This window comes from Diospyros lotus, chromosome 1 (assembly GCF_014633365.1).
Source record: "Diospyros lotus cultivar Yz01 chromosome 1, ASM1463336v1, whole genome shotgun sequence".
Lineage (NCBI taxonomy): Eukaryota > Viridiplantae > Streptophyta > Magnoliopsida > Ericales > Ebenaceae > Diospyros > Diospyros lotus.
In genome coordinates this window covers 34,269,817-34,280,460 of record NC_068338.1, presented here as the reverse complement: position 1 = coordinate 34,280,460, position 10,644 = coordinate 34,269,817, and the positions used below count along the sequence as shown (strand labels likewise).

The window sequence follows — 10,644 nt, the reverse complement described above, 5'->3', positions numbered from 1 at the left end:
TTATCAAATGAATTAAAGTTTAGCCTCGGTGTCAACTTTGAACTATTAAAATTTCATAACTATGCGCCCAAAACACAAAATGCATATATTTGGTCACATTTTTGTTTATTTTTGAAAGAAAGATCAATTGTGTGAATAAGGACACAATATATTGTTTTCTAACTTATTGATAAGAGGTAATATTTTTGTTATTTAGGGTATTTATTGTGAGTTTTATATAATATTATAGACTCTTTTTAGTACATAAAAAACACATTAAACTGTCTCATGCATGAGAAAAATTAAATCTGCGGTTCATATTTAATATGAAGTGTTGGTCAGATTATACCACCTAAGTCACTTTTGATGGTATAGTTACATTTTTTTTAATGTATTAAAAAGTTAGTTTTTACTCCTTTCAATTTTAAAGTATATAATATTAAGGATATATATAAATACATACATACATATATATATATATATCATCATTTTCTTAAACATAACTACTATTAGCCTATCAAATTACTTGTCCCGTTTATTATTTTTGTGTGTAGATATAATCAAAATTAGGGGTTAGTAATTATCAAACTCAACAATAGTAACAATAAATTATATATCGCACATTGTATAAGCTGATGTATGTTCATTTTTTTACAGTTCCCTTCAATAATTAAAAAATATAACGTTTAATAATTGATATTGTCGATATTCAGAATTAGCGGACCGTGATTTCTAGGCCGCAATGAGAAAATAAGTCAAAACGCAAAGAAGAGAAACAAAGTAGAATGTACATGAAAGTTTTTACGTGGATCGGCCAGAATAATGCCTACTCCACGACTGTTCTCTGGATATTCGGCACAGTCACAGTATATCATTTTTTTTTTCTTTATAATAGTTTTTGACTCCTATTTATAGTGTGAGGTGTTTACAATTTATATAAAATTCAAAATAATGTGATAATATTATGGAGACAAGATATTATTATCGATTCCATAAAATCGGGAGTGAGATCCGTATTACAAGGGATCTTGTCTGCTTTAGATAAAGTAGGTGGGTCCCGACCTCCAGTTGTTCTATGATTTTATTGTTATGCGAGTTAGAAATATTGCTGAGAGCTCGCTCGATTAGACCAATGAGCTGGGAGCATCATTGGGAGCTTGTTTGGTTCCACAATTTAAGTCTGGGTCTTAGCGACGTGTGATCTTGTTCTGACATGCTTGACCTTGGGCTTTTAGGGATTGGGCCGACTTGCTGGTCGTGTCCAACCCATAAGGAATGATGCAAAAAATACTCATAACAGATATATAAAATATCAAGATTTAAAATTATTGTTTTAAATATTTATTTTAATGAAACATTAGTGCGTGTATGAATGTGTCTATTTTCTTTAGTAAATGTCACATCATTAAAATGCATCAAATTAATCATAATACATAAATATAATATTTGGTCTCTCAACAATTAAAAAATTTAACATTTCACTCATGATATGAAAAAAGACCAAATTTGATATTAAAAAAAGATCTAAATTTCATAAAATGTCTAAAAATATTAAAAAAAATATAATTTCATAAAAGTCCTAAAAATAATAATAAAAAACTTAAATTTCATAAAAGACAAAAATTCATAACAAAAAAACTTTAAAATACTCAAAAAATTTTGATAGCATTTATTTTGTCATTACTTATTTAAAACCTCATTTGACAGTTTGTGAGCAAGATTCATGGATTCATTGAAGTTTGTTATTTTTTATTTGAATTTTTGTTATCACAATTTTCATTAGATCATTTTTATAATTTTTTTTGAATATTATTAGGTCCTTTTTTTTTAATAAATTTTTAAAGTCTTTTTATGAAATTTGAATTTTTTTATATATTATGTAGGTTTTTTTATGAAATTTAAATATTTTTTTATTAAATTTAATCTTTTTTCATATCAAGAATTAAATGTCAATTTTTTTTAATTTTGATAGGCTAAATATTATATTTATGTATTAAGTTTAAATTAATGTGTATCGCTCATGTAGTATTTTAAAATAATGACTTTATTTACTTTTGAAAATACTTAAAATAATTAAAATATTAAATCTTAACATTTTTTATATCAAGAATTAAACGTAATATTTATAAATTCTTAAAGGGCGTATGTATCAAGCCTCCATTATAATATATTTTCTCCATGCACGACTTATGTATGTAAGTTTGTATGTGTTGACGTTCAATTTCAGTCGACCCTGATTCGTTTTGAGTCGTGATGAGTAGATCCAAAGTGTCAAGAAGAAGAATATGAAGGTTTTAGATGTGAGTCAACACCAGAATTTTTACATGGTTCGGTCAGAACGCTACCTACTCCACGACCGTACTTTGATTATTTTCTCAGGATGACGGTGTCTGATTATTCTTCCTGTCCCTCATGATATTTATGATTCTTATTTATACTGAGGGGACATTTACAATTTAGATAACATATAGAAATACAATGATTACATAATGGGAGATAAACAACCCTTATTATCTACACAAAACTAGGAGTGAGATCCTCATTACGAGGGGCATGGGCTATTGCAGATAAAGTGAATAGTCCTACCTCTGACTTCTCAGCAGCTTTACCACTTATGCGAGCTGGCGATTTTAGGCCAGCGACCTGGACGGTCCAGCGAACTGAGGGTTTTATTAGGAGCTCGTTAGTCGATCGTTGAGAGCTCGCTAGGGGGCTTTACCAAGAGCTCGCAAGGTGTTTGCTTTCGAGCTTCTGGCTTCGATGGTGTATGAACTTCCTTTAACGAGGTCGCCTGGACTTTCTAGGCTCTGGGTGATTGGGCCGTCCCATTGGACTGAGCCCGACCCACGAGGAGTGAAGCGAGAATGGCATACAACAGTATGTATGTAACTATTACTTGTTGGCTTAATACATATTTTAGTCCCTGGAATAATAAAAAAAATGGCTTTAAGAATATCAACTAAATTGTGTTCAGTATTCATCTTTGAACAAAATAATTTTATACACTTTTAGTCCCTAGCTTAACCGATGTTAACTTTGCCTCGTCACTGACACGTCACTCCTCAGCATTGCCACATCACCACGGCTTAATGGATTTTTTAGTCTCTAGACTAATTAAAAAAATAGTTTTAAGAATATCAATTAAATTGTACTCACTATTCATTTCTGGACAAAATAATTTTATACATTTTTAGTCCCTGACTTAACCGACGTTAACTGAGATGTTAACTTTGCTTCGTTACACTGCCACGTTATTGACACGCCACTATCATGTCACTCATAATATCCACGTATGCTATCCATATTTTTATTAAAAAAAAAAAAACATCTACACACACCTAGCCATGGCTGTCGGCGACCTTGGGGAGCCATTTTCCCCCATTCTCCCTCTTTTCTCGTTTTAGACCATTCTTGCCTCTGCACCTGTTGTCGATTCAGCAATTGATGGTCGCCTCGAAATAGCTGGGGGTCGGGGACCCTAAACCTAACGGTCAGGGAACGACTGGGGGTCAGGGGACCAAGCTTCTAGGGTTCCCTAACCCCCAACAGCCGATGGCCATGGCAGCCAGTAGCAGACCGCTAGGTTCCTGGTCCCAGCCACCTCCCCATGGCCGTGGTCAGGAAGCCCAACTGTGGAGACATTTTTCTTTTTTATAAAAATAAGGACAATAGATGTGGATATTATGAGTGATGTGGCAACGTGATGAGATAAAGTTAACATCTTAGTTAATGTTGGTTAAGTCAGAGATTAAAAGTGTATAAAATTATTTTGTCCAGTGATGAATAATGAGCACAATTTAGTTGATATCTTTAAAACTATTTTTTTGATTAGTCTAGGGACTAAAAAATGTATTAAGCCGTGGTAGTGCTGATGAGTGACGTGACAGCACGACGAAGCAAAGTTAATGTCTCAGTTAACGGTAGTTAAGTTAGGGAATAAAAGTGTATAAAATTATTTTATCTATAGATAAATAATAAACGCAATTAATTGATATCTTTAAAATTATTTTTTTTATTAGCACGAGAACTAAAATATGTATTAAGTCTTACACGTTCAACCCATTCCCTCCAATATCGGAAGAAGTGTTGATTTTAGCCACAAATGAAGAAAGCGGAGGACGTACGTTCATGGAGGCTGCATGGCCATGCACCGAAAATTAACAAGCTGACCGAATCCCTCGCAGAGGCAGCCGGAAAATGCCTATTTTGGGGGGGGGGGCTCCGATCACCCTTTAAATACCCCTCCCCTCCATCCCAACCTTCCCAAGCTCACCCATTTCCTCTTCAATAAAATTATTTCTTCTTTTTGTCCCCAAACGATTTTAATTTCCCTTCCTCTCCTCGAGAGACGGGGGATTTAAAATTCAGGGGCAAAAATGGTGAGCAAAGCAGTAGCTTCTTTAGCATCTATCATCCTCGTTGCCTGCGTCATCGCCGGCGTCGTCTGCCTAGTCAACCGCAGCGGCGACTCCCACGACGGCGATCATGGTACTAACATTTCCACGTCCTCCAAAGCCGTCGCCAGCATCTGCTCAACCACCAGTTACAAGGACGCTTGCGTGAACAGCCTCGAAAATGTGGGCAAGAACGAGAGCGCCACCGCCAAGGACTACATCATCGCCGCCATTCAGGCCACCATCGAAGAGGCCAAGAAGTCCATCAAAGCCGCAGAGTCCGTCAAGACCGACGGCGGCAAGGACCCCCGCGACGCCATGGCCGTGGAGGACTGCAAGGACTTGCTGGAATTCGCCATTGAGGACCTCCAAGCAGCCTTCTCCTTCGTCGGCGACAGCGACTTGCACACCATAAACGATCGCCTTTTCGACCTCCGAAACTGGTTGTCAGCCGTCGTTTCCTACCAGCAAACCTGCCTCGACCAGATCGGCGAGCCCCAGTACAAGGATCCGATGGAGCATGGCTTGTTAAATGCCACTCAGCTCACCAGCAATGCCCTCACCATTGTTTCCCAGCTCGGCGAGATCCTCAAAGCCTTCCACATCGATATTGAATTGCCGAAGGGCGCCGATACCGGCCGCAGGCTCATGGAACTGAGCGTGGTCGGGCACGATGATTATCCCTCGTGGTTCCCGGCCGGCGACAGGAAGCTTCTCCAGGCGGGTCGGGCAAAACCGAACGCAGTGGTGGCTCAAGACGGGTCTGGGCAGTACAAGACGGTCGGTGGGGCGGTGAACGCAATCCCGCGGAAGAGCAAGAACAGATGGGTGATCTACATCAAGGCCGGTGTCTACAGGGAGAGCGTCATTTTGCCCAAAGACGCCACCAACGTCTACATGTACGGCGATGGACCCACCAAGACCATCATTTCCGGTTCCAAGAACTTCGCCATTAATAAGATAACAACCATGAACACTGCCACTTTCGGTACGTATCTGATTAATGGCGATTAAACCCATTTCAATTTGCTAGCTAAATGTATATCTAATGACTATATAAATATATTATATATATATATGCATGGATGCAGCTGCAATTGGACAGGGATTCATTGCCAAGGGAATAGGGTTCCGCAACACAGCCGGTCCGCAAGGGCATCAGGCCGTCGCATTCCGAAGCCAGTCCGATTTGTCGGCTTACTTCGACTGCCGGTTCGAGGGCTACCAAGACACTCTATACTACCAGACCAATCGTCAATTCTACCGCAACTGCGTAGTGAGTGGCACCATCGACTTCATCTTCGGCCGAGGCGCCGCCGTGATCCAGAACAGCGAGATCATCGTCAGGATGCCCCTACCGAACCAGCTCAACACCGTCACCGCCGACGGCACAAAAGAAGCCTTCGCCATCTCCGGAGTGGTTCTCCAGAACTGCAAGATCGTGGCAGAGCCTCAGCTCTTCCCCAACAGGTTCAAGATCAAGAGCTACCTCGGCCGGCCTTGGGACAAATTCTCGACGACGGCAGTGATGGAGAGCGAGGTCGGCGATTTGATCGATCCGGAGGGGTGGACCATCTGGAGCGGCTCCAACAACCACCAGACGGCGAAGTATCTGGAGTACGGAAACCGCGGCGCGGGCTCGAACACCAACCGAAGGGCCAAATGGACCAGAGTGATTAAGAAGAACGAGGCTCTTAAATACACTCCATCCGTTTTCCTCGAAGGAGGAAAGAAGGCCGTGAAATGGGTGCAAGGTACCGGTCTTCCGGTCACCATGGGACTTACATATTGAGCGATGGATCAATATTACTCGTTCACCACCATGCATGAAGAAGACGATGATCGAGGAGAAGAAAAAACTATATAACTACAGATAGACAGATGGGGAGAGAGAGAGATTGAGATTACATATGTAACATTAATTAATTATTTAATTCTCTCAATGAAACTTTCCTGCTGATTTGTCTGTAACTACTAACTTCCTTCTTTGCCCCTACTCTCCCTCTCTCTTAATTGGTGAAAAATGTTTTTTTTAATATTTATTTTTATAAAAAATTTGAAAAAAAATTTGATTTTCAATTAACTCATAAATTGGGACGGGACGTATAAATTTTTGAAAAATTGTGTTTAGTAATTAAATCTCTAAATTAATAAAAAAAAAAACTGAAAATATGTATTTCAGAATTTTTTTAATTAAGTTTAATTCACTTTTGAAAAAAAATGTATTTTTTAAATCTCTATTTTTATTTAGAAAATACGTATTTAAATATATTTTTAAATTTCTCATTTGGGTAAATTCCACTCAAAGGAAATTCAACAAAAAGACAAAAACACCCTTAACATTTTTAAAAATGATAATAACCTTTCCTTTTCATAACTTTCCATTAAAAAAAAAAAAAAAGTGACTATTTTACACGGCTAAACAACCTCTGGGACTTGGCCTTTACGCTTACGATCAATAGTATTCTTCTCGTAATAGAAGCAACCATCTGCCTTGCAAATATAGCCCCACCAAACAGAGTACAAACTTGTAAGCAAAGAGATCAGAGCCAGTTTCTAAATTTTTAAACTTTATCAGCGAATGGATGGAGCTCGATCGCATCCACACCCTTGTGTGTATATATATATATATGTATTAGCATCAAGTAATCTTCTACATGTCAAGCGATATTGGAGAAGATGAATTTCTGTGTGATCAGATCAGGCAGAGGCTTCGTCGCGCCGTCTAGGGTTACACCATCCGGCGTGCTCAGTCTGTCTGTGATCGACAGCTTGCCGGTCCTGCGATGCTACGCTCGGACGCTGCACGTCTTCAAATATGGGCCCCGAGCAGCGCAAGTCATAAAAGACGCGTTGGCCAAGGCGTTGGTTTCTTACTTCCCTCTCGCGGGCAGACTCGAGAGCTCGGGCGCCGGCCAGCTGCTTCAGATCGCGTGCTCCGGCGAAGGCGTTTGGTTTGTAGAAGCATCTGCAAACTGTGAGCTTGCTTCCGTCGATTACTTCGATGATGTATTGTCTATCCCGTACGATGAGCTGCTTCCTGAGGATCATCCTCCCCAAACTGATGAAGCTCGACGTCCCCTCGTGTTAATGCAAGTAAGCCTTCATATATCCCGTCCACTGGCTTCATTTAATTCACTAATTATATATGTATCAAAATGTCATTTACATTTATAATTTTATTAAATTTTCGTTCCATATATATAATCACTTTCAATATGCTTAACTTAGTAATAATTAACCCCTACATAAAGATATAAATTAATTTGATCTCTAGATTCCATTATGCGTTTACGCCAAGTATATAAACAATTTTTTTTTCTGAATATATAATTATATATATTATATAATTTGCATTGTTGATCTGGTTGCCGACACTTTTCCTAGTGTTTGCTCATCAGTCATCCAGGATGTCGACGTTTGATTTCGGCCGACCGTGATTCGCTTTAGGCCACGGTGAGTCAATCCAAAAATACCGAGAAGGAAGGAAAATCCCTCCCCCCAAAATTCCAAGCGTGTACACCAGAATCTTTTACGTGGTTCGGCCAGAACGATGCCTAGTCCACGGCCGCCATCTAATTATTCTCTCAGAGTGGCGGTATCTGATTATTCTTTTTTGTCTTTCTTGCCCCTCATGGTCTCTTTGATTCTCATTTATATTGAGGGGCTTTTACAATTTAGATAATATATAAAAATACAGTGATTGTATAATGGGGGACAAACAGTTCTTATCGCCTTCACAAGACCGGGAGTGGGATCCTCATTACGAGGGGCATGGGCTGTTACAGATAAAGTGATCGGACCCTACCTCTGACTTCTCAGCAGCTTTGCCACTCATGCGAGCTGGAGGTTTTAGGCCAGCGACCTGGATGGGCTAGCGATCTAGAGGATATTTCAGGAGCTCGTTAGTCGATTGCTCCGAGCTCGTTGGGGGATTACCGAGAGCTCGCCATATGCTCGCTTTACGAGTTCCGGATCTTTGGTGGAGGCTGGACCTTTCTTGACGAGGTCGTCCGGGCCTTCTTGGCCTTGGGTGATTGGGCCGGTCTATCGGACCGAGTTTGACCCATGCAGGGTGATGTGAGAAATACATATAACACATGACAGAATAAAAAAATAAAAATAGAGAATAATTTCAGAAGGATGCACCATACATATAATTAATTAATTAATTAATTAGTTGTACTTTTTTCATTCAGGTGACTCAATTTGCATGTGATGGCTTCGTTATTGGCCTCTCATTCTGCCACAGCCTCTGTGACGGTCTGGGCGCTGCCCAATTCTTGCGTGCCGTCGGCGAGCTTGCCAGAGGCTTTGACCATCCCAATGTCTCGCCTGTGTGGCACAGAGACTTTCTTCGTCTGTTGGAACAACAAAAGGGGGAAACATTTGCCTCCGAATTGCACCCAAAACGGCCATTGCCATCGCCGCCTCTCCTTCCGCAGCCCACTTACAGGCTCGAGCAGGCCAACATAGACATTCCACTGGACCATATCAATCAGCTCAAACGGAAATTCCACGAGTCGACAGGCCGAACATGCTCATCCTTCGAGGTCATAGCCGCTACGCTGTTGAAGCATCGAACGCAGGCCGCAATAAGCAACGCACAAGTAGTGAAGCTGGTGTTCTTTGCAAACTGCCGCCAGTTGGTGGAGCCGGCCCTGCCGAAAGGCTTCTACGGGAACTGCTTCTTTCCAGTGTCCGTCACCGCCTCGAGCGAGACCCTCTCAGAATCAGATAACGCTCACGAAGCGGTGAAGATGATCCAGGAAGCTAAGGCTAGGCTGCCGGTCGAATTTGCCAAATGGGCGAAGGGGGAGGCTGAGGAGGACCCCTTCGCGCCGCCGCTGGGCTACACCACGCTGTTCATATCGGAGTGGGGGCGGCTAGGGTTTAACGAGGTGGACTACGGGTGGGGCCCGCCCATCCACGTGGTTCCGATCCAAGGGTCACCGATCATACCCGTCGGAATCGTGGCTTCGCTGCCGTCGCCGAAGAAAGGCGTCCGGCTTATGACGTGGTGCGTCGACGGGCCCCATCTCCGGACATTTCTCAGTCAAATGGCAACTCACCTCCAATAAATACGGCATTGGCCCTTTCTTCTTGACATGTGAAGAAATTTATGCTCGTCAAAGCTGTTTGCTTTTCGTATTCTAGATGTGTGCGTGTACGTGTGCTCTTATTTTTTGTAATCTCATTCTGGATTTATGGCATTGTTTTGATATCTTTGGCTGTTTTGTTATCAATATTAGAATATATTCATTGAATTGACTATATACGAACCATAGAGGGGTGTGGGGTGTCGTTAACGGCCCAAATGGTCACAACTCACAACCCAAGTACGGGGAATATTATTTTGTGCATGTGGTGTGGGACCCCCCCCCCCCCCCCCCCCCCACCAGTCAAATTGGAGGGAGCAGAGAGGGTAGGGGTCGTCCCGAGTGGATTTGGCATTTGGGGTGAGGTGTTCGCATAATAATACAAAACTCTTAAAGTTAAAATATAAAGGGTTTGTAAACTTTCAAATAAATACTGTTTTAAAATATAAATCAAACTAAATTAAAATGAAAAACGATGGTTTAATACCCTTTTTGTTAAATATTTCAAACTGAATTAAATTATTTTAATATATAAATCAAACACTACCATTAATTAATTATACTTGATTAGTTCAATTTAACTATTTAAATTAATAATTTATTATATTATTTGTGTCAAAAACATAATAATTATTCGATATAAACAAATTAAGAAAGAACTTGAGTTCATTGAAGAGGTGGAATCCAGAGACACCCACCATCTACTAGCTCGCGTAGGGGGGGCGTGTAACACATGCATGGTGGGTGTCATCAAAGTGACCACCAGCGTTTCAATTTCAAAAGCAGTGGTGCAATCCCATTCCCACTGGCCAGCCTCTAGAATTTGAGAGATTCAAATGGAAAATTCTTTTAAGGGATGCTTCAAATGGATTTGAATAATTGAAAAGTATTTATTTTATGACTACTATTGCTGTTTAGGTGAAGCAGTATTAAACGGTTCACGTACGTAAGCTGACGTACGTGCATATATAGTTTTATGAGAGATTATATAATCCATCGAAATCTTAAATTCTAATGGAAATGCGTAGGCTAAATAAAATAGGTAAACATCTTATCTATTGTCTTGCAAATAAAGAAAGAAAAAAAAGGAGAAAGTGGGTCCAAAAGTTGGTGCCCAATGCCCATTGCCATTTCTTTCTTACTTTCTTTCTTCGCCTCGCCCCACCCACTAT

The 10,644-nt window shown here is 40.4% G+C and overlaps 2 protein-coding genes across 2 annotated transcripts; both read left to right on the top strand.

Annotated features, from left to right (window-relative positions):
- The first annotated feature begins 4,355 nt into the window (after positions 1–4,355).
- On the top strand, positions 4,356–6,165 carry LOC127790663 (pectinesterase 4-like). Its single transcript, XM_052320292.1, has 2 exons — positions 4,356–5,382; positions 5,477–6,165. Exons 1-2 carry the CDS (start codon positions 4,356–4,358, stop codon positions 6,163–6,165), a joined length of 1,716 nt encoding a protein of 571 aa, XP_052176252.1.
- Positions 6,166–6,906: 741 nt separating this feature from the next.
- LOC127798041 (acyl transferase 4) lies at positions 6,907–9,666 on the top strand. The gene is made up of 2 exons (XM_052331329.1): positions 6,907–7,469; positions 8,573–9,666. The coding sequence occupies exons 1-2, from the start codon at positions 7,053–7,055 to the stop codon at positions 9,452–9,454; spliced, it is 1,299 nt and encodes a 432-aa protein (XP_052187289.1). The 5' UTR covers positions 6,907–7,052; the 3' UTR covers positions 9,455–9,666.
- The last annotated feature ends 978 nt before the right edge of the window (positions 9,667–10,644 follow it).

Excerpts from the sequence above, each read along its gene's own strand:
- LOC127790663 (XM_052320292.1), top strand. The coding sequence starts at position 4,356 with ATGGTGAGCAAAGCAGTAGCTTCTTTAGCATCTATCATCCTCGTTGCC. Across the intron at positions 5,383-5,476 it reads TACGTATCTGATTAATGGCG|AGGGATTCATTGCCAAGGGA; the intron begins ATTAAACCCATT and ends CTGCAATTGGAC.
- LOC127798041 (XM_052331329.1), top strand. The coding sequence starts at position 7,053 with ATGAATTTCTGTGTGATCAGATCAGGCAGAGGCTTCGTCGCGCCGTCT. Across the intron at positions 7,470-8,572 it reads GTCCCCTCGTGTTAATGCAA|GTGACTCAATTTGCATGTGA; the intron begins GTAAGCCTTCAT and ends TTTTTCATTCAG.